Source organism: Saccostrea cucullata, unplaced genomic scaffold, assembly GCF_032062105.1.
Source record: "Saccostrea cucullata isolate Sc308-1 unplaced genomic scaffold, CSIRO_AGI_Scuc_v1 ctg514, whole genome shotgun sequence".
In the NCBI taxonomy this organism is placed as follows: Eukaryota; Metazoa; Mollusca; class Bivalvia; order Ostreida; family Ostreidae; genus Saccostrea; species Saccostrea cuccullata.
The window spans coordinates 61352-88396 of NW_026920771.1; the positions used below are offsets into that span (position 1 = coordinate 61352).

Genomic DNA, 27045 nt, shown 5'->3' on the forward strand with positions numbered 1-27045 from the left:
CCCCTTTGCAGGTTTTCAGAACGCGGAGTCTCATTTACATCCTTGCCAGCGCATGTAAACAACGGACTCGGCAGAAAGCGTGTGGACTACAGACATGCCACTGTTGCCGAACTTTAAATGGGATGTGCCTTTTCTTTGACGCAGACTTCTTCTATGCAATGGGATGAACTGAGAAAGAGAGAGTTTTGATGTCCCTGTCTGGCGACAAGGATGCACATTGATTTTACAGCGAGGCATGAACAGGTTCACACACGCGAAAATTTAAAGCGAAAACTGTTGAAAAAAAACTTTGAAAGTTTTAAACATCATTTAAACAAAGTGAAAAGTGTATTGGAAAACTTTAATTACAGTGTTAAAATGTGAAAATTAATAGCTTTTTCTCGTTTTGGTGGGTTTTGATTGATGACGAGAATGGATAACGGTGCAGCGGTGCTGAGTGTGGTGCTTGTGTTCATTTCACTGATCGCGGGTTCGAATCCACAATCAACAAATAGTTCCATACAAGGTTTGTTTTGGTGTATAGTTTATGACTTGTGTTTCTTTTGTCAGAAAATGGGGATGTTTATGTCTGACATAGGGATCGAAGTTATAGGTACATGTATATATGTACTGAAAAATGATAGACAGGTAACGTTAGCATTTTTTTTAAATATGGGGGAAGGGGGCCAATAAGTTTTTTTTTTAAGTCTGACTGTTATATAATTGTTTAAAATACATTTTTTTTTACGACTTTATGAAAAGAAATGGGATGTAAGAGAAGTTTAAATTTCTTTAATTTGATAGGTTTTAAACTTTTTATAATTTCTAATTGAACCAAAAATATATAATTTTAAAAGAAAAAATGTCTAAACTCATAGTTAACTTGGATGAATATTAAATTGTAATTTTTTTATCATACAAAATGGGTCAAATAGTTTATGAACTTTGTTTATTGCTTCTTTTATCTAAGGAATTTTAACTTAAAATAATTGAAATATATTGTGATAAAGTTTCCTTAATTGGCAAAAAATATTGAAACAAAGATTAATCCCTCCCTCTCTTTCGCAACTTTATGTTGAATGTCCATATTGATTTATTTATAAACTGTCAAAATGTGATAAATCAATCTGATTTCTAAATTGACAGAAAATTGCAACAGATGCAGATGACAAAATTGTTACTTTTAATATTTTTTAAAAGTCAGGTGGCAGGTGCATATAAATTATAATATCAGTGCCGATGTAAAAAGGTGATTCAGTCATAGACACCCATATTTGTTTATTGTTAGGCAATAAATGTAGATAGATATTGGACATACTATAAATATTCACCTATCCCGTGATCAATTATTCAGTAACTAAATATGGGAGTATAATTCCAGCAAATACTATAGAGCATTACTGTTATTGTTACAACCTTATAAATGGGTGGTCATGTTTAAACATACATGTAGGTCAAAGGATAAACTCTCTCTTCATAGCAACATATAAATTAAATAAAAAAGAAAAGTAAATAACGAAATGTAAAGTGTTGTGGTCAAGAAATTACTTATAATCAGTCATATTTTATTGCTAAACATTTTGTTAAAAAATTTAAATGTTAATCTGTTACTTTTTTTTAAAATAAAATTCTGAGATTAATTAAGTTGCTTTTTTTTATCAATGCCCATAATTTAATTTTATAACTTTAAGGCACCCCTTCTTCTCAAGTGTTCATCTTCTCAAGCAGTGGTAAATAGTGATCAGAATGTCTGTCTCTCTGTCTGTCCTCCCATTCCCATAAAACCTTATGTCCATCTCTTATGTTCAATTTCTCCTATACAACTGAATAAAATTGAATGAGACTCTCATAGTATATTTTTCACAGAGTGCAATTGTGCACCTCCTAATTTTACAATTTGATGAGACACATTTTTGGAGTTTTCCAAAGCAAACTTGGACACACACAGTCATTTTCTCTGTAATATTGTTGGTACTGATCTTTTATCATTGACTTCACTGCAATACACCACTGAATAAACTTTAAAGACTTTCCCAGAATCTTTACTTCAAGGTACCATTGTGCAGCTTCAATTGAACTTTTCATAGCTAGGACACATAATTTGAGATTCCCATACCAAAGAACAGAGTTTAATGTCAATTACAGTCCTCATACTGTATCGGAGCAGGGGGTATCAATTTGTGTGCTCATTGCTCACATTAAGTTAAATTTCTTGTAAGGTACTAAATATGTGTTAAGAGACCATAGAGTCAATTCAGTTATTTAATGAGATTTCTGTAATTAAAATTTCAACAGAAACAACTGAGGAATTAGCACCATTCTTATAAAGACTCTTTATCAGTGATAAGTCCATCATGACACCTGATAAATTGGCTTCTCCTGTTTACGCGTTTTTCTTCTTTTCTTTTTCCGCCAGAGTCCATGAATATTACATAAGCACGACTTCTTTATCCTTCAGCTGCTACCGGCAAGGGGCGATGTTTGTCACGCAATTAATCCCTTCTTCTCTCGAAATCAATTATAGAAAAGGAAAACTTATGATTTTCGACAGAGAAGGAAATGTGTTGCACTCTCTCTCGGGGAAACAATTTGACAGCTGTTGCCATGGACACCTTATATAGACCATGTTCAGAAATAAAGGTCATAAGTAGTTACCATAGAAAACTAAACAATGCATTGTTATTAATTATGTACATATTGGGAAAGAAATTTTATTAGAGCTTTCTCTTGATTTCTTATAAATTGATTCACAGGCTAGTTACTGTTGAAGTTTATTGGGTTGATATTGTGGGTATGAATTGTTAATTAACTAGTTAGGATCATATATTGCCCTGACCATCTGACATGGTATTTTTCTTGTGTGCATTCATTTCTTGTTTGTAAAAAACTTTGAAGAGATAAGATATGAGCCAATCTGAATTGTTAATATTGGTAATTAATTGACAGTTATAAAACTATTGTTCTCATTAGAGTAAATAGATGCAGTAATATAAGCAGTACAGTTGAGCTCCACTTTCTCAAACCCTCATATCTTGAAATACCAGTGTTAATGTCAAATTGAGGTGCCAGTCCTAATTTCTCCTAATTTGTTTTTTTTTACCCTCTTTATCTTGATTCCCTGGATATCTTGAATGTTAATCTTGGTCCCATTTAAGATAATCAGGTTTGACTGTATTTTGCTTAAGAGGGTTAGGTGGTTGTGGCCATTTTCGGACAATAATTGATCTCCTTTAGAAGAGGAGCTCTGGCTCTATATAAAGATATACAAATTTTTTTTAAAATGATCAAAATTTAAAACAAAAATATGTGAAATTTTTCTTTGCCAAATGGTGTTTGACAGTTAAAGATATATCTAAAAATTTTAAGTTATATCTGATTGTTTATTTGTTGACCCCCAGCCTCCTTAATTTTCAGTCAAAAAGAGAACAGTTTTTTTCCTTGAACATGTTAAAGATTATATTATTTGAGTTCTCTCTGTGTTACAAAACTGTTTTAAAAAAAATTAGAATGTTTTATTTATAGTCTATAATTGATGGGATACTAATGATTTATAATTATTTGTATGCCAGTGAAATTAAAAATTTCTAGAATCTGAGGAAGGAAAAATTCTTAATGGACAGGTAATAATGGTCCGTGAAATTCAACACCCAATTTCAAGCTATCAAACTTAAACATCCTGGTTAAATGATAAGTTGAAAATAAATCAAGCCATCTGTTTACTTATGTCGACTAAACACTGAAAGAAATCAACAAAAACTGAATTATCTACAGGACTTCAAAGGCTCAGAGTAGGGTCCTCATAGACCAAGGTTTTCTAAAATGGCCGTCACTGATTTCCAGAGAGGGGAGATAATTCCTGTGTTTGTCCAGTTGGACCAGACACAATCTATGTCAGTGTTGACAAACTTTTGTGTTACTATTTACAGAGATTACAGCCATGTGCAGGAGAAAAGCTAATTAGAGGCCTTTATTGTCCTGTTTTTGGGAATGTCTTTGCTATGAAAATCTAATTTCTAGCAATTGAATTTTTATTTTTGCATTTATACCTGATAAAGGGGAGAGAAGGGTTTTCAATGTATTTTTTTTTTGTTTAAAAAAAAATATCAAAATTAGCCTTTGCTTTTGTCATTTAAAGTAACATGTGTTTCCTTAACCATGCCAAGTAGGATAATCAATTATAAACAATTTTTTTGATTAATCCTTGGTTCAAAATGTTAGACAAAGATAACTAAACAACCAAAATATGCTTGATAGATTAATTCATATGATAACAAAGGAATTAAAAAGGTAATTTCATTAGTATGGACAAGTTCAGAACAACAAATATTGCTTCAAAATTACCTATGGAGAAAGATTGACATAAGTTATTAAATGGTGGTGATATAAAACTAATCCATATAAACAGATGTGTTAGTTTTATATTTGGATCAAAGCGAGTATGTCATTATAGGTAGCCAGAAAATCATTGTTAAGATAATAATTTTTGAGGTCATTTACAAAAAAAAAAAAAAAAATTAAATATATGGAAAAAAATCTGTTATGGTCACATATTGTCCCAGTGAATTAATTCTTTAACAATAGTTCATGAAGGTAGGGTTGACTAAAATAATATTCTGATATTTCCTTGCGTGTAGCAAGATTTTTTTTTATCTCTGTCTGAAATTTGTGGGGGATAACACAGTTATAAAGTCTGTATATAAATTCTTTTGAAAATGTTTTTAGATGCCCTATGTTTTATATAAATCCATGTACACAGTAACCGAAGCATCCTGTCAAGACTCTGAATAATGATTATAACTTAGTTCCCCGATTTCCTGGCTCTGTACAAGAAAACATCACTTTTAATCCAGACGATCTATAAACTCATTAAACTCATTTATTTTTGTCAAATTCTTACATGTCCAGACATTCATCAGTTTGAAAAAGTATTTTTCAATGGACTTGTTTGTTACCTAGTAAATGAAAGATTCTTAGGAAGTACAGGACTCCCGTGCTTGAAACGTCGACTGTTTCTGACAGATTGAAAATCAAAAGCTTATTGGTGCACCTATAAAGACTTGAAAAAAAATTTAATTGGGCTAATTTTAAGAATTTTTATTTTAAATGAGGTCTGTAGTAATGGTGTGACAATGTTTGACGAAGGCTTCCGATGGTACCGTGTGATGAATTGGTTTACTCAGGTGCTTGGACTGTTTCTGTAAACTTTCTCTCCCTGACATCACCCCGCTGTTTCTATAGAGGAGCAATACGGGTGCCCACTGGAATTTGCCAAAACACAGGAATTTTTCTCGTGAATCACTTTTTACATCAGAGAATTTTTATTTTTCGGTAGCGTTTTTTGCCCCTCCCACAAATAAGGGATTGCCTCCACCTTAGTTCTATATTTATTTTACGATAATGTATGACAAACTCCTACATTTATTTTTGTTAATTTGAAAAATGGAAAGTATTTTAATGCGGGGCTGTTTTGATTTCATTGTTTTTCAGTTGGCCTAACTCCAGATTAAATGTCAATAGATGTAATATGATTGTATGTCTCAATCTGAATTGTCTATACACTGATGCTGATTTGTTCGTGTGGGGACAAATTTTTGAGTATTTTTTTTGACACCTTTAAGGATATTTGGGTACTTGATACCAATTTATTCTATTAAAACACACTATAAAGTTGCCCTCTTGATACACAACGCCTTTATACTAGAAGCAAATTGAGTAGGTACTGGTAGTAATTGGCTTAATAATTAGGGTTTTAAAGTGCTGAACAATAAATTGAATTATTTATATTTTAGCTCCTGCATATATGTACTCTAAATTTTTATTTGTTACTTTCTAAGTACTGGAAACATGACTTTAACAGGCCTTGCATCTTCAAGTCTGTCATTAAGTTGTTAAATAGCTTTAAACTATATGAATCGTCTTGAACATTTACAGGATATAAGTGGTATCCAAGCCATGTCAAATGGATAAATTATGATATATTCTAAAGTTAAGACTACATTTAGAATGAGGCTGTTTACATATTATTGGGCTTAATACCCAGTGAAATTGGAGGTGGCAATAGGTTTTCTCCTTGTCTGTCTCTCCATCTGTCCAATTAGCTTGCTATTTGTCTGTTAGTCTGTTCCTCCTGATTTTCTGCATTTTTCCCCTTAAAGCTTGTAGACATTGAGTTGATTTTTTATGCAATTTGAGAGTATCTTATCAAGTTACAGATAGTGGCCTTTTTAATTTTTAAGACAAGCAGATTTTCCACTTGGTTTTTAACAGGTTTTGCCCTAAACACTTGCATATATTGAACTGGGTTTTTAGCTCTACTGGTCAGAGACCAGAAGAGCTTATGCGATAGTAATGCGTCCGTCGTCCGTCCGTCTGTCTGTCTGTCCGTCTGTCTGTCTGTCTGTAAACAATTTTTCAAAATGCTACTCCTATTAGAGTTTAGGTCCGATTTCAATATAACTTGGCACACAAGTAGACTACACTAAGATACATAATTCTGTGCATCGGTTTTTGATTTCGATGAACGGTGTTGCCATGGTTACTAAAAATAGAAATTTCTGTGAACTTCTTTCAAAATGCTACCTCTCTTACAGTTTTGGTCCGATTTCAGTATAACTTGGCACACAAGTAGACTACAGTAAGATACATAATTCTGTGCATCGGTTTTTGATTTTGATGAACAGTGTTGCCATGGTTGCTAAAAATAGAAATTTCTGTGAAATTCTTTCAAATGCTACTCCTCCTTTAGTTTTTTTTTAATATAACTTGGCACACAAGTAGACTACACTAAGATACATAATTCTGTGCATCAGTTTTTATTTTGTTGAGTGTCAAGGATCATTTTTCTATTGATTCCTGATTTGAAGTCTCAAGTCACAACTGCTACTTTTCTCTTCCTTTGTTTTAAGTATAAACCAGTAGAGCTACAGTTTCGACAGAGACTTCTGGTTTTGTATTTGAGTTGATCTACATTGATAAGTTCTAAATCAAGTTTGCATTCTGCCCACATTAATGATTTTTGATGGAATTACATACTTTGGAATTTTTAAGGCTCTGATTATATTCTTGCCACTAGACTAGTTTCGGTTATCATGCAATGCTCTCAGAACTCTTAATTTTTAAGAAAATTGATGTACATGTACCGAAAGTGGCTATAACTGTCATTAGATTGGATTGTCATTAATTTGAATTGGATTATCCACAATACCACATCATGAAATCAAATATATAGGCCACCCACAATTAGGTCATAAGGGTGGATCAGCTTCATTTGAAAGATTAATGGTCCACCCCCAATAAAAGAGATTTCTCTGTTGTATGCTTTACATGAAACATGACTTGGTCATCAAAAATAAATATTGCTCCATACCATTCCTCTCTTCACCCCAAGACATACACAAGGAGATTATAAAAACAAATTCCTAATCTGTCATATTCATTTTTTATCTCTTAAGTTATGAACCTTTAGATGCTAACCTTTTTAATCCCAAAGAAACCTTTTCGAGTGGGAGGGATGGCATTTTGATTGTGTAAGGGAGATAGCTTGACAATCATAGTGCTATTGTAGCCAAGCTGCAAAAAGCTCTTAAAACACAAGATAACTGGTTGTTTGTGGAAGAGCTTTTTTATAGTCTCATTGGTGGCAAATGTGAAACTTTTTACTCTTTCTTATCAAACATGAATGAAATGAGGGCACTTCAAACATAAAAACCTATAATGTTCAAAGAAATTACTTTCTCATGACAGTTATATTAAGAATTATTTGATAAAAGAAAACTTAATTAGGAAAATAAGTGCTGTAATTACATGTATTTTAAGTATGAAAGTATCTTTTATTTGGCCAGAAAAGGGTATTATGTAAAATGTCTGGATAAGATCTGAGTCATGTTTAAAAAATTCAAGATGTATAAAAAAAAAAGCTGGCTTGATAGTTTAGATCAATGACTACTTTATCAAAAGGTTAAACATGTTAAAAAGTAAGGAATGATTATGCTGCAGATGTACTTGGAAATTTTGAAGTACAATCGGAATTAAGGTGTGAAAATGAAATGTCATAGATCAAAGTCATTAACTGCATCATATTGTAAAGTCACATAATGTATGTAAACACTATACAGACACTCCACCCAGAGTTTGGGGGATGCTGCGACCTTTGTTGTCTGGCATGGTCCATTGATTACAGATAAATAAATCGATGACCTTTGTTTGTGGGAGGGAAACAGCTGTGGAGGATATATACTTTATCTCTGATTTCTCAATGGCCTTCATGATTTATTGAAGTGTACATGTGAATTGTAATGTATAAAGTTAGGGAAAATTAGTCATGCTTACTCAAGTTGTTTTTTTTGTATTTTTGATTTAATATTTTTATGTTGTTTGCAAGTCTTCTTTAAATATTGCTATAATAAACAGAGACTCGCAATTAATCCTATTCAAATTTTAAAAAAGTTAATGAAAGCAGTACCTTATAAATAAAAAAAATAATTTTTATCTAATTTTCTCTCAAACTAAAGAAATTACATATAATTCATTAGTAATTAAGTTGCATGTGTTCATGGATTTTTTCATTTGGCTTTTAAAAACAGAATTTACATAATCTTGAAAAGACTCACTAAAGTATACAGTAGTATGTAGCAACTGTTGAGTTTAAGGTGGTATATCCTTAATCTTACAGTGTAGTGTTTGCTGTTGTGTAACATCAGCTTCATAGAGGGGCTTTATTAAGAAACTTCACTTACTAGTAGGAGGACTGATTTCCTTAAATACTTTGCAACTTTTAGACATTTTAGTTCTTACATTTCATCATTAAGGTTTAGATGGATTTCTTATTATGTTCTAAAGCATATTTTAAAGAAACTCAGAAATTCTTAGCAGTGTGGCATATTTTTCCATTAAGGACATATGCAACATACATGTAGTTTGAATTTTATTGTGTTTGTCCCTGGAGGTGCAGAGTGCCAATACTTAAAGGAACTGTGTGCTACCTTTCAATGTCTATTTTTACTGTTGAAACCTTAAAAATGTCCCTAAACAGAAAACTGTTAAGTTAATTGCTGCACATTTAAACTTAAAAATGCATAAAAGTTTTTGTTTATAAATATGAAATAATTTTGAGAGAAATGTTTTAATTATTTATAACCATTTTAATTTAATTATTAACCAAGTTGATCTACATCAAACAAGTGATATATGAAACTCCTAGAAAGGGAAATTGAAACTTGGGCAAAATTTGACAAATTTTCTCTGAAGGCAAACAAAATTGACATCTAGACAAATTGCAAGTGCATAAAATGGAGTAGTGGGGATCAATAATGCAGATTTAACATTTTCTAGAAAAATCCAGGTCATTTTTTGACAAATTCTTTGCAGTTGGAGGAAAAGTTTTATTGAATTATGCGGCATATCTGTATCGATTTTTGCTGTTCAGCTGCACAAATCTGGGGGAGATTTATAACTTTTACAGAATATTCCAGGGACTTGGAAAAGTTCATCACTGTTCATTTTATGTGCAGTAGTTCCCTTCTGCACAATAAAGTCTCCTTTTTCATCATTTCCAATCAATATTAGCTGCATACCTAATGACAAGGACTAGACTTTAAGATGTGAACATATATTTATTAAACCATTCTGAAAACTGGGGCATTTATTAAGATTAATTTTCTTGAATTATTGTTATTTCAGACTGATACAAGTAACCAATTGAGCATCCTCCATTATATTGAGTTCCTATTATTTCTTTGCATTCTTCTTCATTATGGGAATACATGTATAGCTATAACAAGTAAAACTGCTTAGGAAAGCTGTATACAACTTGTTTGGGTTATCAGTTAGTGGTCATATATATAATGAAAATATTCATAGACATTTCTGAATCAATGTCTGGATTTATGGACTGACTGATTGCAAGATGAAATAAAGAAGTTGCATGACTTCATATCCTTAAGGAATCTAGTAATATAGTTTGTTTGGGTTTTCAGCTATATAATAAATACGGTATAGTCATAGAACATTTTAGTGTCTGGAACTATGGACCATATGATTGTCACTTGAAATAAAAGAATATTGACTTTAAATCTTCATGAAATGTATGGCCATGATTGAAAATAAAATGCACCTTTTGAAAGTATCAGTATTTTACTCATGTTGAGTGTAACCTCAAAAATCTCTTCTTTTCAATGTTCTCACTGAATATACAATGAAAATGTCAATTTGAAAAAATAAAAGTTTTGGTTTTATTTTTAACCCTAAAAATCTAGTGCTTTCATAAATCCATAGATGATGGGAAAATAGTCTTATCAATTCTGAAACAATTTGAATGCATTCTTTTTAAAGTAATATTAAAAAGGTTTGTTTCCATATTTGGTCTTCAGGAACTTATTGTTTATCCTGCTTTCTATTCATTAATAAAAGTTTGGAATACATGTACATGTATATAAATTTGTGAATTAAGGTCACCATGTACCTTAGAAAACCTTGTGTCTTTATATTGTACCATGGAGTTACATTGCTAAACCACTCAAATAAGGCTTGACATATCACTTCAAAGGGTATCAGGTCCTCAAATATATCAGCCAATATTGCAATAAGGTAATATAAATTGTCTGAAGTTGCATGAATTTTATTCTCAGGAATGACAAACAAGATTATCTCAATATAAAGCTTGCAATTTTATTGAATTTTTTTTCTTCATAACTTGCAGGAGATATTCATTCCCATTATTTAAGATACAGTCCTATTAATTATATTTTATAATTTTATAATAAATGTTTTCTACATTTCAAATCAAATTTTTAAAAAATATCACATTTCTGATGGCATTTTATATTTTACAATTCCTATTTGCTTAGAAAATTAAAATTTGTATTCTCTTTGTAATATTTATTCTTAACTTCAAAAAATATTTTGGAAAAAAATAAATTCAAAGAATCTCTAAAATAATGTTTAACTTTACTTTAAATGAAGATAGTCCACTCAAATTATGCTAAATGAATCATTTTCCACCAAGAAGTTGGAAAATAAACGTTTCATTTTTTACTTCCTTCAAATTTTGGCAGACTTTTGATATTCTAGATGATTTTAATCACTGTACAGGGGACCCTTATTTTTTGACAATTGAAAAAGACTAAGGAGACACTTATAGGGACAGGGGCGGTTAATAGGGATTATACAGTATTGTATTTGTAGATACATTAGTTTGTTTGATTTGCTGTGAGTTTGCAGTGGCTTAGTAACGTTCTTTCTTTTGGTGTAGGTGACAGTGTGCTACTAACCTCACTCACAACAGGAAGTGTAACCATGGAAACTAACATAGCAACCACTACAATATCAGAGACTAACACAGTGTCCACAGTAGCATCAGAAACTAACAGAGTGACTTCTATAGCATCAGAAACTAGCAAAATAACATCTGAAACTAGCATAGTAACAAATTCAGAACAGGAAACAATTTCAATGACTTCTTTACCTTTGCAAAGTAGTGAATTAGTTTCATCATCAGCAACTAGTGTGGTAAACACAATATCAACAAATATTATGACCAGCTCTGTGTTAATGACTTTAAGCACATCATCTTTAGAATCATCATTGAGCTACTCATCTCATTCCATACAAGCTGCAGTCCCTCAAACTTCACAGATGGAGCAATCTTCAGAAGCAACTACAAGTGTGTCGCAACAAATCACCTCTAGCCAAATTCAAACAACTATAGCTGCGAGTCAGCAAGAGTCTTCAGTGATGTCTTCTGCAATGTCAACAGTCCAAGTACAATCAAGCTCAAGTAGCCTGACTTCACCCAGTGCAGAAACAAGTCAGCAGCTATCTTCCAGTCAATCAACTGCTAGCAGTGAGATTTCTAGTCAAGGGTCTACTAGTGGAGATACATCTACAATTTCTTCAGTGCAGTCCATGTCTTCAACACCTACTTCCACAGGAAATGTTGTTGGTTCACTGACAACTGTAACAAAGTTGCCGACTTCAGATACACCACAAGTAACAACTTTGTTCTCATCAAGTACATTTCCATTATCAGTAACAACTCTGGCTTCTTCCTTCATATCATCAGCATCAGTCACTGGAAGTAACACTATTGTGGATTCCCTATCATCCATGGTGTCAGAATCCTCATCATCAATATTGCCACAGAGCTCCCTCCCAACAGAAATATCTTCAGCACCAGTGTCTGGAGTCTCAGCTCTAACTTCACAAACACCCAGCCAGCCCTCTTCATCAGAATTTACAGCTTCATCAACAACCACTGTAACTGCAAGTTCCAATCCAGTGTCACAAACCCTAGTATCATCACAGGAATCCTTACCTTTGTCTTCAACTGTTTCATCTACAGCTGCATTACTAACAAGCATTCAAAGTTCAGATGTGTTGCTACCATCCTCTGTGACAACATCTTCAGTATTATCAAGTTCTCAAGGAATCACCATATCTTCCATATCTGATTCAGTGACTGCATCATCAAAATTCAGTGACACAAGTGTGAATCCTGCATCTGTGATTTCATCGCCAACTCTAACAACCTTAGAAAGTGTGAATACCATGATAAGCAGTACAGACAGTTTAGGTTTCTTATCCTCATCCATCAATAAAACTCCAGCATCATCAACATCACCTATAATAACATTAACAAGTTCAAACAGTTTACATTCATCTAACATTATTAACAGTATTTCTAGTGATTTGGGTGCTGTGTCAACATCAATTCAGTTAGTTACTAGTTTGAGTGAATCGATTAGTGCTAGTAGGAGTGATGTGATTAACTCAACACCAAGTTTATCCTCAGTAGGTTCTGCTAGTGAGTCAGTGGAAGTAGTTTCATCCTTTGAAAGCTCATCAATTCAGCCTTCCATAGAAAGTACCAAAGTAACTGAGATAACATCTACATTGCTAAGCTCCTTTTCCACAACTGGATCTCCCACAACTACAATGCAGACAGCACAAAATTCCTCAACTGGTGGACTGTCAACACCATCAAGTGATATTTTGCTAACATCAGCAGTATTTACAACAAGAATAGACAGCAGTGTATTGTCTTCTGTAGGTAATTCTGAATCTTTATCACTCATTTCAGCCTCTTCAGATGCAGAAGTGTTGACATCTTCAACAATGGTTATTTCAACAACACAATTGAGCTCTGAAAGCCTTTCAAGCACCATTGGTCCTACAGAGAATACAACTGAAACACCATCTTCTACAGCAGCGTTTTCCACCATACAAGTGAGCTCTGGAATTCCTTCAGGTACTATTGCTTCTACTGGGAATTTGGCATCAACAGTGATCTTTTCTACTACACAATTAAGCTCAGAAGCCTTTTCAAGTATTGAAAGTTCTATACAAAATTTATCTCCAACAGCTGTATTTTCCACTTCACAAATGATCTTAGGAAATCTTTCCAGTGCTGTTGGTTCCACAGAAATTGTAAATTCAACAGTATCTTCATCTGCTCTGAAGATGAGCTCCAGTGTTTTAGAAAGTGCCATCAGTGCTACAGAGATGCTAACAACATATTTACTTACATCTCAGATAAATTCTGATATCCATATCCAGTCAAGTTTGACAGGAAATTTTACATCAGCTCCATCCTTATCAGAGTCAATGGCCAGTGCAGTGGTAACAACACAAAGCCCAACTTCATTTGAAAGTTCAGAGCTGACAACACCACAGACAACAAGCAGTTTTGTAGCCACATCTACTGACAGTTCTTTGGTAACAACTCCTCTGGTCAACACAACTATTGAAACAATCCAGATCACTGTGACACCTTCCAGTGAATTCCCCACTGCAGCCAACAATGTAACAACAATAGAACTGTCTTCTGCACCTTCAACTTTGATACCAAATACTTCTGTTATTCCTTTTACAACAAGCAGCCTAGGAACCACTGAGCTGATCCCACCAATGATGTCAAACTATTCAACACCTGTGCTTTCTACCATTTCATCTGAACCAATTCTTGCAACTGTATCGCAAACATTTGAGCCAGTTAATGTGACTGTGGTAGAACAAACAACTCAGCAGACAACCATGGATATGTCTTCCTTCCCAACTGTTCTCCAGACAGAATCAATGGGAACTGGAATTTTGGAAAGTTCTTCAATATGGTCTAACTTCTCAAAAACAGAAATAGCCACTTCATCTTCAGTGATGTTTCCTACAGGAAATCTGTCAGAAACAACCATTTCACCAACATCACTTATCATGAGTAGTGCATTAACAGCTAGTTTGCTAGGAATGTCTTCTTTGTATGCATCAACAGATTTAGGAAATGGATCCACAGTGCTAATGTCCAGTACAGCCTCATCAATGGTTGAAAACTCATTTTCTCTATCTTTATCAGAAAATGCAAGCATTGGGGTTGTTTCAACTTCATTCACATTGAGCAGTGGACAACCAACAGTGATGCATTCTTTAAATGGATCCTTACAGACTTCAGTGGAAATAGAAACTTCCAGCCCAAGTATTGAGGTTTCAAGTGAGTTCTTTATGTCAACATTTTCGTTGCCAGAAGTTAACACATCATCAACTGCAGTATTGAGCAACTATACACCACAAGTTACAGGTGGACTGTTCACAACCACTATAGCACCACATCTTTCAAGTTCTTATTCCACAATTGATATATCAAATTCAAGCACTCTGCATCTTATAGTGTCAACTATATCAACAGAACTAATAAACAGTAGCATGTATAGTCCAACAACTACTAATATAGAGACAGTTACTCCCAGTATTCCGAGCTCCTTGGCAACTAGTCCAGTGATAACCAGCATGATCAATGCATCCATTCTGAGTAGTGATAGCATGTCCACAACACTGAGTATATCTGAAGTACTAACAAACTCTACAATAGCTGTACCAACATCAAGTAGTCAAGTGTCATCAGTGGGTATGAGTGAAACACTATCTAGCATGGGAATTGTGAGCACATTTAACACAGATATGGTATCAGAGAGTTTATCTAGCACAAATATGGTGCAAGAGAGCACATCTAGCACAAATATGGTGTCTGAGAGCACGGTTGGAGTGTCACCAAATATATCTAGCTCGGTTGTAGATCAGTCTTCACCACTGGTTCCAGATTTGTCTTCACTCTATTCAACATACAGTTCACCACAACACACAATGGTCAGCTCTCAAACTTCAAGTTTCTTTTCTTCAGTGTCATCAACTTTTGAAGCAGTGACAACAGATGTTCAAAGCATGACCTCTGTTGCTTCCTCAGCTATTCCCAACACCACCAAAGTAGTTTCTTCATCTCTTCAAAGTTCTTCCCAGACTGCATCAGCAACTCTTCAGAGCACCTTGACAACTGTTCCAGACACCTTTCTGACTTCATTATTTTCTTCAACTCCTTTGGTAACGGTAACACCAGTTAGTTCAGTAGAAGTAACATCCAGTACTATCCAGGCAGCAGTGTCAACTGTATCAACTCCACAAACATCTTCTATGATAACAGCCTCTTCAGTAGATGTGCAAAATTCCAGCCAGGCAGCAGTTTCAATTTCAACAACAACACAAGTATCTCTTTCAACAACAGTATCTGCAACTCCTGACATAAGTCCAACTCCATCTTCTCCAAGTGTAACAAGCCTTGTATCATCAACAAGACAAATATCAAGTACCCCTACATCAAACCAAAGTGTATTACCATCAACAAGCCAAATACCAGACACATCTAGTTACCAGACCAGTAAATCAGAGGATTCAACTCCAATGACATCTCAGGTGGTATCAAGTGTCAGCAGTGCAGTGCCAACAACAGATTTGATCTCTACAGTTTCAGCAATAACATCTGCTCTTATCTCAAGCTCTTCAGAGATGCAGATGACTGTGACACCTTCAGATATTCCATCGTCAACTGTAATGGAGTCTTCATCAGTGGTTACAGATAATACAACAGAGGCTTCAACTACAACTGAAGTTCCCTCTACCACCACAACAACAGTAGCAACGACACCAACAACACCAAGACCAACGACAACAGTTAATGCCATTTCCCTCTGGGTTGTTACAGGTATGCTTGAAATTGGTATCATAAGCAGTTGATAGAATGTGAACAGATTTATAAGAAATTTAATCTAGAAAACAGAAGGTATGTTGTTTCATTAATCCTTTGATATTGCAGTCTTGAAGATCCCTTTGAATGAGGATATTACCAACAAAACTTTTATCTTGTCCATGGAGGTTAAAATTGCAACCGCCTATGTGAAAGCTTTTGAGAGACAGAAGCAGATAGCAGAGGGGAATTATCAACCTCTTCGTAGGAGGCGGGCAGCACAGGTCCAAGACACTGTTGTAGAAGTAAGTTGTCCATACACAGATATGTATTAAATGAGTTATATGTCACATGTAGATTTATCCAAGTACATGTATGTGTGAGGCTTGTCAAGTGAATATACACATTTCAGTGAGTTAATTCTGATCATAACCAATTTTGATTGACTTTTGTTGTGTTGAAATAAATACATAAAATCTGCTGAACTCAAAGATAGAAATATCATGGAAAGTACATGTATGTACAAAATTTGGATCCACAAGAAAATCCACTGAATACCATGGTTATCAAGATTAACTTGTCAATGTGATTCATCCCTTACTCATGTAAATAATGTTTTTTTTTATTCATCCCTTTAACAGATTGCTAATGCTACCAGGACATCAGGTACAGGAAATGTGACCTTTGTTTACACAATCACCAAGAATGGAACCCAGGTTCGCTCAGAAGAAGCTGTCAGAACACTAGGATTGCTTAGTGACCAGGAAATGGCTCTCACTCTGGGTTATGTTGTGGCAGAAAAAGCAAGCAGTAAGTTTTAGATCATGCAAATTCTTTGTCAAGGGGATCAAAGACATGGAGTTTGCTTTAACAACATTAACCTTGGCCATTTTTTCTGATTCCTGTGAGAGAGCGACTTAATATGGGAACAATTAAAATCAAGGTCAATCTGTTAGTTCAAGGTAAAATATAGCAGTCAAGGTCAATAGAAATGTGCCATCAAAAGAATTTGCCATCATAAAGATGCTTACATAGCAAGCAGAATTCTGTCTTCTACAAATATCTTCCAAAATTTTAAATGTTTCAGAATTATTTCCATGATTTATATTGTAAAGATTTTTCAATTACAGTCACTATTTTTCTTTCATACCTCACTGAAAGTTATCATAATTTCAACTTAATTTTAATTGCACACACTCTTGTTTTACTGTATACCCCACCTCTCTACTGTAGCTTACTATGGGAGGAACACTGGGGGTGCTGCTACGGAGGAGAGCAATAATCTGTGGGTGGTGGCTGTGGCTGTCAGTGCAGTTGTACTTGTCATCATAATCATCTGGGTGATTTTCTGCTTTATCATCAAAAAGAGAGGTCCAGAGAGTTTAAAAGAGGGAGAGCCAGCCCAACTCCTTAAAATGAAAGGTGGAACGAAGGTAAAATCTAATACTGTATACAGGGAAATTTGCGGCCCAGTTTTATTTTCACTCCTTTCGCTCTCTACATGAATTGGCAAATTTAGAATGGGACAAATTTATAAAACATGGCATAATTTCATAAACAGAACTAATGAAAGGGGGCTCTCCGAAAAATATATAACAGAAAAGAGCTAAATTGAAAAAATTATTGTGCACAAAAAAGTGCACTGTTTCTCGATTTATTTCGCCAATTTTTTTAAACTGTCATCTAAAAATATTACTAACTGTGTGTTCCTAATATATTCTTTCACTGTTTCCACAACAAAACATACCTTATAATCATTGTAAATAGCCCTCCTGGCCCTGAAATTGAGATCATCGAGAAAATTTCGCCTAATTATAATGCCATTTGGTTTGTAAGATAATTTGGTCCAAACCGCTTCTTGTAACAGATGTAAACTACGAAAAAACTTGATAAGGGAGTAAGGAATCTTTTAAAATCTAGCTTTTTTGCAATTGGGGTCAGAATTTGGAAGAATTAATCCAGAGCCGTGCGCACTTTTTTGTGCGCAATAAATATACAATTTTTTCAATGGGTGGCACTGTAGCTCTCCGGTGACGGTCTGTCAATACATATTTTAGGAGAGCTACAGATCTGCAGCTAGGTGAATTAAAATGGGGAAAATTGTTCGTAAGTGCAAAAGCGTGAAAATAACACGGGGCGAAAATAACACTGCATACAGTATATACATGTTTATAGAATATGGATAATTCTTTGGGGATTAAACAAAATTTAGTTCACACTTCTGTGTAGATCTTCCTGTGATATTAATTGGGATGCTGTTGTTTTCATAAAGGATGATGAGTCAGTAGAAATGGTTCAGTCACCTAGCACCTCCACACAGAATGTGAAAAAGAGGCAATCTTATGAGGTCACCAAGGATGAAGATATGGAGGACCCAATGTATGCCACTGTTAAAAAGCCAGGGTCAGTTTACCAGTCTTGTATATCAAAAAACTTGTAATTGAGAATATTTTTTGTCTTGAATTAAATTTATATTTTTTTGAAACAGTAAAAAGCCAGCGAGAGAGGACTCTACAGCTGGTGAGTCGGCTACCTTGGCATCAGATGACACTGGGCTGATACCATCACCAAGTAAGAAGGGCAAGCGGAAGAAGAAGAGGAAACCCCCTACAGGTACAGAAAATGTGAATTCTAACTGGTTCTTATAAATAATTTGTACATGTACCTTATTGAAGTAAAAGTTTACATCAATATCTTTAAACACTAGGATTAATTGGTTCTATATTTTTCTATGATATACATTTTGTATAACTTTTATAGAGGATTTTGATAATATAGAGAGGGAAACTCACTTAGGGTCCTCAGCCCCACCTGAGCCATCCAGAGAATACAAACCAATGTCTTTGGAGGTATGTTTGAGGAGTTTCTGTTAACTGGTGCCACTAAAGGATAAGCTGTTGGCTGTAAAAAATATTAAATTTGAAAATAATGATTCATTGTATTTAGAAAAAGAAATATGTTTTGTTCTTAGGAATGTTTTCCTGTTTACTCTTCTTATATAGAGGTAGGAATTAGTAAAAAATGTCCTTGGAGCCATGAATTAACGATGAGTTGCTTTATTGTAGGATGAAACAGAATACCAAAGGAAGGTAGCAGAAGAGAGAAGGAAAAATAAGAAAAGATTGAGAGAAAAAAGAAGGAGAGAGGGACAGAAAAAAGAAGGTACTGAGTTTTGAATTTACACTGCTAAAAAAAGCATATTTCTTGAATAACTGAAATGTAAACACAGGCAAATTTTAAGAAACTTTTTTCATAAAATTTCATTTCTATATAACATGCTGAGTGAGGTTAAATTGATTTCAGACACTGAAAACATGATGAAGGAGTACCTGGCTGTACAGGAGGAGTTGGACAGTGTGTTAGATGCCCCACCTCCTGAGGGGGAGGTGCCAGAGGTCTTCAGAACCTCATCTAAAGGGTAACTACACTGTACAATGTACACATTGAAGTAAATGTGTTCACTGTTCAAATTGTGGTAACTATATACACTGTATAGATTTTGGTTACTACATTGGGGAAACTTATGTTCACTGTTCAAATTTTAGTAACTATGTACAGTAAAACTCATTAACTGGTAAGAAGAACACAGATTTCCTGAATTACCAGAAGTAACAAAGTTTATTTGTATTCCCAGTTAAATTCTTAACAGATCCTTGCAAAATTTTAATTTTACAAAGAATTCTGATAAAATTATATGATTAATATATGAATTGTATTATATGATTTTATAGATATAGTAAACTGATTGTGCATCAAGTAGAGGTTAAAAAACAATAATTTACATCTTCAAAAATCTCACAAAATTTTGATTCCAATGTCACAAGAAAAATATTTTAATTTTTTTCTGTTTAGTTCCAAGAAGAGAAGAAGGAGAAAGGGAGAAGGGGAAAAGGTATAACATCTTCATGATCTCTGGTTCAGTTTGGAAAAAAAAAACTTATTATATTAATCAAAAAAAAAAAAAAAAGACTTTTGACTTTATTCCATTTCATATTATATGTAAATAATGTATTTTACAGAATGAAGGTTTTGAAGCTGAGAACCTCTCAGATGCTAAAAAGAGGATGCACAAACTGTTGGATGATGCATTTTCTCTTATTTCTCCTCAACTGGATGAGTAAGTAGTTAGGAATTACTTGTTGTTGTTTTCTATAGGGATGAATAATACATATTAAAAAAGAATGGAAATCTCTTGATAAAATTGTGGTGTATTGTGTCCCTATATCTGAGTTTGTGATTTGAAATTCTGACTAGCTTTTGATTTTGGAAAAAAAAACTATCTGATGTATCCACTATAAAAAGGATTTGCAAGTGGATGATTTCTACAATGAAGAAAATTCATCTTAAAAATGATTTGCATGGTTTGATATTTTTTTAGTACCTACCAATATTTTCTTCATTTCATTTAGATCATCTTCAGAAAATTCTGAAGAAAAATTAAGTTTGCCTGGTGATAGAAGAGTTTTGTCACCCAAACAAAGTACTATATCTCAAAGCGAGGGCCCCTCCCCTTCTACTAGCCCTAGGAGTAAATCCCCTGTATCTCTATTCAAAGACAGGTATCTTGATGTAGTGAATGCATGCACAGCTGTATAAATCACATGTACATGCATATCCCTCAGTACCCTTATTTATGATAGGAAAAAAGAATGTCTACTATTTTTTTTTCTTAAAAAAAAAAAAATTAAGTCACGTAGCATGAATTTTTACAAAAAATTGACATTATAGCAGTATGATCTGGCACTTAAGCCATATTCTGCTTTATATATTGGTAAAAGATTGGATATTCTCTAATTTGGCTCTTTGCACATTATATCACATGTGCATGTGTTTCCATAATGTAAATACAGTGGAGCCTCATTTATCCGGATGCTTTGGTTCCTAGTAAATTTGTCCGGATATGTGAAGCGTCTGAATATCTAAATAACCAATTAAACAAGACAAAATAACATAAAAAAATTCCATTCCCATGAAAAGTCGTCTGGATACTGAAGCATCTGGATATCTTGCGTCCAGATATCTGAAGGTCCACTGTACAGATGGATTATTGTATTTAATTAATTGCATGTATGAATATTGTAAAATTCAGTGTTGTTTCACCCCCACCCCCACCCCCCTGAAATTGTAAACATGTACCTGCTCTAGCTGCTACTGTATATAAAGAATTTGCATAACATTTATCCAGACTCCAAAAGTTAAGACTTCAAAAATCCAGCTTGCATGTTCCTTAATTGCACCATAAAAAGGTTATTCATTTTAAATTTTTGTACACTGAAAATCCAGTTTAAAAGAAAGAAAAAAAAACTTTTGTCATAAAACACTTAATATTCAAAGATATATTATCATAAATGTGCAAGTTAATTTCCTGCATTCTTACGTCATGAACTGTTCTTCTGAGCAGAAATAAGGTTTTTCCAGAGGAGGAGACAACTTCACTCAATGGGTAACTATCTATAAACTGAGTGTGCTGAGTATATGGATTGTAGAACTAAACATTTATAAGTATGTAAAATTGTTGTCATGTTTTTCATAGTTTCTCCATTTTTTCTTTCAGAAAAAACCAAGAGGAGGAGAAGCCAGGTATGAAAATTGATGGGAAAAAAATGTCTTTCTTAAAAAATATTCCTAATTTTTGATTTACTCCATCCTTTAATTAGCTCTGAATGATGTACATGTTGTTGTAGAGAAGAAGCATGAACCTATGATAGTAAATCCCAGTTACCATGGTTCCCGGCGGGAGGGGCTAACTACCTGGAGTCCGTACAGGGCAGCGGATGAGGTGACCTTGATCTCCATGCCAAAAACTGTGGTATGTCATTATCGGTGTCACAATGGATGTTAAAACAACTAAAGAGAAAGTATTCAGTATTAAAGAAAGTAAAAAATGTTAATAGAAGAATTTACATTCAAAAATTTTTTATCTTGAACTCAATGGGACTGAGAAAAAACTTGTCCCAAACACCTATTCTTTATGTATTCAGCATCTTAAGGTAGGTCGCGGGTTTACTGCTTAAAAATTCTTACAAGAAAACATATCCTGTTAATTTGATATAATGTTCCTTGGAATTCACAGCATATTATCTGCAATTTTTATTAAATTTGTCTACGTAGTTTTATGCTATATTGCTGTAAACGCGGTATTGTTGTTAGACCTTTTTTTACGCCTTACTACTGAAATGTATGGAAAAAATGACGTTTTAAGCCAATTTTGTGAAAATAGTTTCTTTTAAAAAGGTTGGATAACTTTTTAAAGGCGTAGACGAATTAGTCAGGAATTTCAGTATGTCAAGATGAGGTAAAATCAAAACTATTGATATAAAAAAATCAATATGTCTTCTCGCTAGATTTTTTGCTTAATAATTTCAAAGTTTTCTTTTATACTGCTAGAATATTGCGTTTATGGCGTTATTTATATCTACAACGTCATTTGTTGAACGTTGTCACATTTACAGTACAAGTATAAATATCTTGACCTTTGGAATACGTAAGATTTAAAAAGTGGCATAGATACAAAATTTAATTTTATTTATCATTTAATTTATTGCGGAGAAGTATTAGGATGACCAGCAACTTGTTTTCACTGGTATTGTGAAATTCATACTCTGATCACAGAGTCAGAATGGACGGTATAAACATTCCTCGTACATGAGAATTAACGTACAGCGACAACAACGCGAGTGATAAAATATTAGTACCTGTAGTTTTAGGAACCTCATGGTCAATAAGATTTCAGGCATAACACAAAAATTTGATCACTTTTTTCGAAATCGGTATGAAAAAAATCCGGATACTGAGGAAATAAACGGGGGGGGGGGGGGGGGATGCAAGGTTCTTTCTATGTTAGTCACAAGCTATAGTATACGACCCTAACTCTCAAGCATTTGTTAATTTTGAATTCTCTGAATCAAATTTCAATATGCAAATGGAAAATACTTGCATTTAGCTTTTACACTTTGAGCTTTTTGTTATATAAAAAAATATATAGAAAAAATTATAATTGTAAATTGTTTACGATGATAATTTAAAAAAACCTTGAAAAATTGAATTTAACCCATTTTTTAGTGATGAGGATTGATTCCATTTGGAAAAGTTTCGGCAACTTTTCGCCTCGGCTTTGATTGGCAGTCATGATGCAATACGCATGTTCACCTGAGTTTCAAATAACGTGCGCACAAACAACCCCCCAAGTTTTACACTAAGCAATTTTTATTTATGATAACTTTTTTACTGCATACCATAACTTTTACGCTGATTTATTCTGATTGAATTTTACCAGTTAAGTTATACTTACAATATAAATTATTCCTTTCATTTGGTTTTGTATCTAATTAGTCCTAAGATATTACATATAATCGCATCAGAATTCAGACCAAGTTTAATTATAAAACATGTACATGTACGAGGTTTACGTACAATAGCATGCACTTTGTATTTTTTGTATTAATCTACTTGAATCTACTTGATTCGTACAAACTTAAAGTCATTTGCAGAGAATTAAACAGGAATTAAACAACGTAACGTTGCCTTTGTGACGTAATTGACGTCATAATCAAATGTGCACAAAACAACCGCTCAAAATTGAATCGTCAAAATTGTGTACCAAAATTGATGACAAAAGCAAACTCGCGACCTACCTTAAATTCTTGAAGGTATTTTCTTGGCCCTATTGAGTTTGAGATAAAAAAATAAGTTTGACTGTAATCAGCGAGTTAATCTTTTAGTGAGAGCTCTTTTTGGAAGTGTTTGTATATTACTCAGCTCAGTAAAACTCAGTGAAGTTGAGAATATCTATATACCCTGTATTTCCATTATTTGATTTACAAATCAGTCTGATAATATTAAGATGTCTTTTACTGCAATATACAGTTGGTAAAACCCATGAGGAGGGGTTCAACAAAGGAAGTGAGTCTTGTATCCCATTCAGAATCACAAAGTTCAGAATTCTTGTTCCTCACAATGAAAGTTCCACAGTTCCATTTTTATTTCATTTTAGTTTATGAATTTTGTTATTAGTTTTCCAAGATGGCCAATGGATCTGGTTTATGGACCTAGTCCAATTCACTTTTATTTGCATGCATTTCATTTTCAATGTATCATTTTTTTTTCCCACTTGGAACCAAAAAAGTCAAAACAGTCACAATTTAGGTTTAATTTGTTTGTATACATGTTATTTAAAAAAATGCAAATGTTAACTGAATTTCATGAAACATATTTTAGAACATACATGTATATTAATTTTATATTCCGCAAAAAAGACGAAGATGTAGCTGCAGAACTGAAGCTCCCTAGTTGAAAAAATTCAGACAGACAAACCACAGAGCTATAAACCTATTTTTGATGATGCCTTTTTTTTGTCGCTCATTTCTAGTATTATTCCTTGTACAACTGGTATAATCACACCTTCCACTGTTTAAAGTATGGTATATATTATTTAAACACATGTTTTACTCCTATTCCTAATATTTTATTTACCAGTACCTTTAGGACGCCTAATTTTAGATTTCATGCAAATTTTTAAAGTTGATATTTGAATTATATAAAGCCTGTTTGTATTAGGCCAAAAAAAATTAATGAATACATATAGTTTCTCATGCATCCATCTGACATTTAAAGTCAATTTTCCTTTTTTGGTATATATTCACCTTTTCATAAATGCTAAAATAGACGTTTCTATTAGAAAAGCAATATATTTCTTCTAAATTTACAGTATTTATTAATAAACTTTTAAATAAATGTTTGGAATAAGTGATATTTAGAGAACAGTTAACGGGTAATAACATCATTTGAAGCTGAATACATATTATAACTAATTTCAGAGAACAAAAAATTAAGAATTAGTAGAAATTATCATTTTATTGAACAAATGGCTTATATAAACCTGCCTGCTGCATCGAATTTTGAATTTTTTGGCCTGAGAAACTACTTATTAATTTTTTTTGGCCTTAACCATTGAATTGTAGGATATTAGCAATTACAGTTAAAAATATCATCCTTTAACAGGGTGACCACATATAATACAAATAATACCTGAAGCAAGCAGCAAAAAAGGGTCACCGTAAACCAAAAGTTTTTACAATGCTTGAATCCTGGGCTCTCTGGTTTTTGTCTAAATTTCTAAATTTTCTTAACCCAAGAGCAACAGTTCTGCAGCTAATGAAGATGATGATTGATGAAGACTCATAAAAAAATAAATTTTTCTGCTAATTTTACAGGTTCCTGAGGACGAGATTGAGAGGAAGGGTCATCACTCAAAGCGACCCGCTGTAAATCTCCCAGAACCTGTGCCAAATACCTCCTACACTACAGAGCCCCCCAAACCAATCATTCTGAGGACTCTCGGCAAACCCTCATCAAAACAGCATAATGGTTTGGGTTCTACTGAAGAACCGGCCACAGATAAACTGAAATCCAGTTATGCTAGTCAAAGTGGGTCGGGTCGGGTCAAGTCTGCCAATGGCGACCTGACCCGTAAACCACCAATCCAGCATCAAAAACCCTTTAAACACACCCCAGAAGGGGAAGATATGACTGATGTTGTATCAAAAGAAATTCATCCTGGGGAAACCCCAGAAAATACAATTACCGCTGTGAGGAATGAACTCCAGAATATTGTTCACCCTACTGTTGTGACTGTGAAATCAGGTGGATGGACTGGAAATTCCTCAGGGGGAATGGCAGATATAGCATGATAGGTGGTTTTAGCGAGTCTCATGGGAGTTTGCCAAGTATTCAGTATAGAAAGAAATATTGATGTTTTTGTCCCCCAGTTACCGATCAAAGGGACATAACTGTGATTTGTCATCAAATTGGAGGCATCCTTAGATTTTTATACTTGATAAGTAAATAAATGTGATAAGATGTCCAATGTATTTGGTTGGGATAGAAATATTTTTATTGAAGGTTTACTCTTGAAGTATTTTAGATACCAAGAGGAACTGCTGGTGAATTATAAGATAGGGCTATAAATATTTTTGCAAGTTTCTTTTTGAAAAATCGTGCATTTATATTTTTACAAAAATTTGCATAGTTGAGCAATATATACTTGTGTATTTGATCTACTTAAGAACTCATTTTTAGATCTGTTGAATGGGTCCCTCATTATATTTTGATAATTATAACAAAACTGCATTTATTTAGTTTATTTTGATGGTTATGGTAGGTTTATACATTTTATTTGGTTGTAGTTTAATTAAAAATTCATCATATACTTGTAGACTGATATTAATGTTTATTTTTAATCAATTTAGTTAATTATATGTGTTCTTATACAAAACAATGAACAATTCTCTGGAATTAGTTAAGCATGTCACAAGTCGTGGTATTTAAGCCTACAAGTACACTGTACTTTTACATTTTTCAAATGTTAATTTTCACATCTTTTCTTTGTTTATACTGAAAGATTGGATGTACAGTTATTCCCATTTTGAAATGTGATTTCTTTCTATTCTATGATTTATGAAAGATCTCCATTTTGAAGTACAGTGTAATGTTTTGCAAGAGTGTTTTTTTATTGTTTAAAGCATTCCACAAATCTTGTTTTTTTTTTAAATAAAATTTATGTTTCCCTAGATAATAATCTCTCAGTAAAAACTCAAAAGTTGAAAAGTCTAATATATATTCATTGTCATCTGTATTATTGTTAGCATTGGAGACCTACGTTGCTCTTGCTTTTCTTTCCTCAAGAGGTACAAGTAATAGAAGCAAGAATGACTGTGGTCAACTGAAAGATTGGTCTGTTATAAAACAGATTCTTATTATTCTTCAAGAACTGAAATTCTTTTTTTTTTTGTTAGACATTCCCCATTCTTACAAAAGGCAGTATCCACATTCCTCTTCCAACTATTATTCTTGTTCCCGGTAAATGGGTTGTGACTTATAGTGCTGAGCTTATGTGATATTTATATATGTTTTGTCATTGCACTTGAACAAATGTTTTCTACTTAATAAATGATCTGTTATTTATGATCTTAATAAATTATTGACCATTGTGCTCTAGACTTTGTGTCAGTTTTTGGTTTGCCTTATTTTTCTAGCACCAAGTAAGTCATGATGATAAACCAAAAATT

The 27045-nt window shown here is 33.4% G+C and overlaps 1 protein-coding gene across 4 annotated transcripts; it reads left to right on the forward strand.

The window, feature by feature from the left end:
• On the forward strand, positions 1-26969 carry LOC134257503 (serine-rich adhesin for platelets-like). 4 transcript variants are annotated; one of them, XM_062740121.1, is made up of 18 exons: positions 1-505; positions 11228-13529; positions 13608-15997; positions 16109-16284; positions 16621-16789; positions 17213-17412; positions 18252-18382; positions 18468-18592; positions 18740-18828; positions 19045-19141; positions 19283-19397; positions 19832-19871; positions 19999-20096; positions 20389-20538; positions 21381-21422; positions 21534-21559; positions 21664-21788; positions 25192-26969. In XM_062740121.1, exons 1-18 carry the CDS (start codon positions 403-405, stop codon positions 25666-25668), a joined length of 6855 nt encoding a protein of 2284 aa, XP_062596105.1. In that variant the 5' UTR covers positions 1-402; the 3' UTR covers positions 25669-26969. The 4 variants fall into 4 exon arrangements, with proteins under 4 accessions (XP_062596105.1, XP_062596093.1, XP_062596097.1 ...); XM_062740109.1 differs by having other exon boundaries at positions 11228-15997; XM_062740113.1 differs by lacking the exon at positions 21381-21422 and having other exon boundaries at positions 11228-15997.
• The last annotated feature ends 76 nt before the right edge of the window (positions 26970-27045 follow it).

Excerpts from the sequence above, each read along its gene's own strand:
- LOC134257503 (XM_062740109.1), top strand. The coding sequence starts at position 403 with ATGACGAGAATGGATAACGGTGCAGCGGTGCTGAGTGTGGTGCTTGTG. Across the intron at positions 506-11,227 it reads AACAAATAGTTCCATACAAG|GTGACAGTGTGCTACTAACC; the intron begins GTTTGTTTTGGT and ends CTTTTGGTGTAG. Across the intron at positions 21,789-25,191 it reads TCTCCATGCCAAAAACTGTG|GTTCCTGAGGACGAGATTGA; the intron begins GTATGTCATTAT and ends CTAATTTTACAG.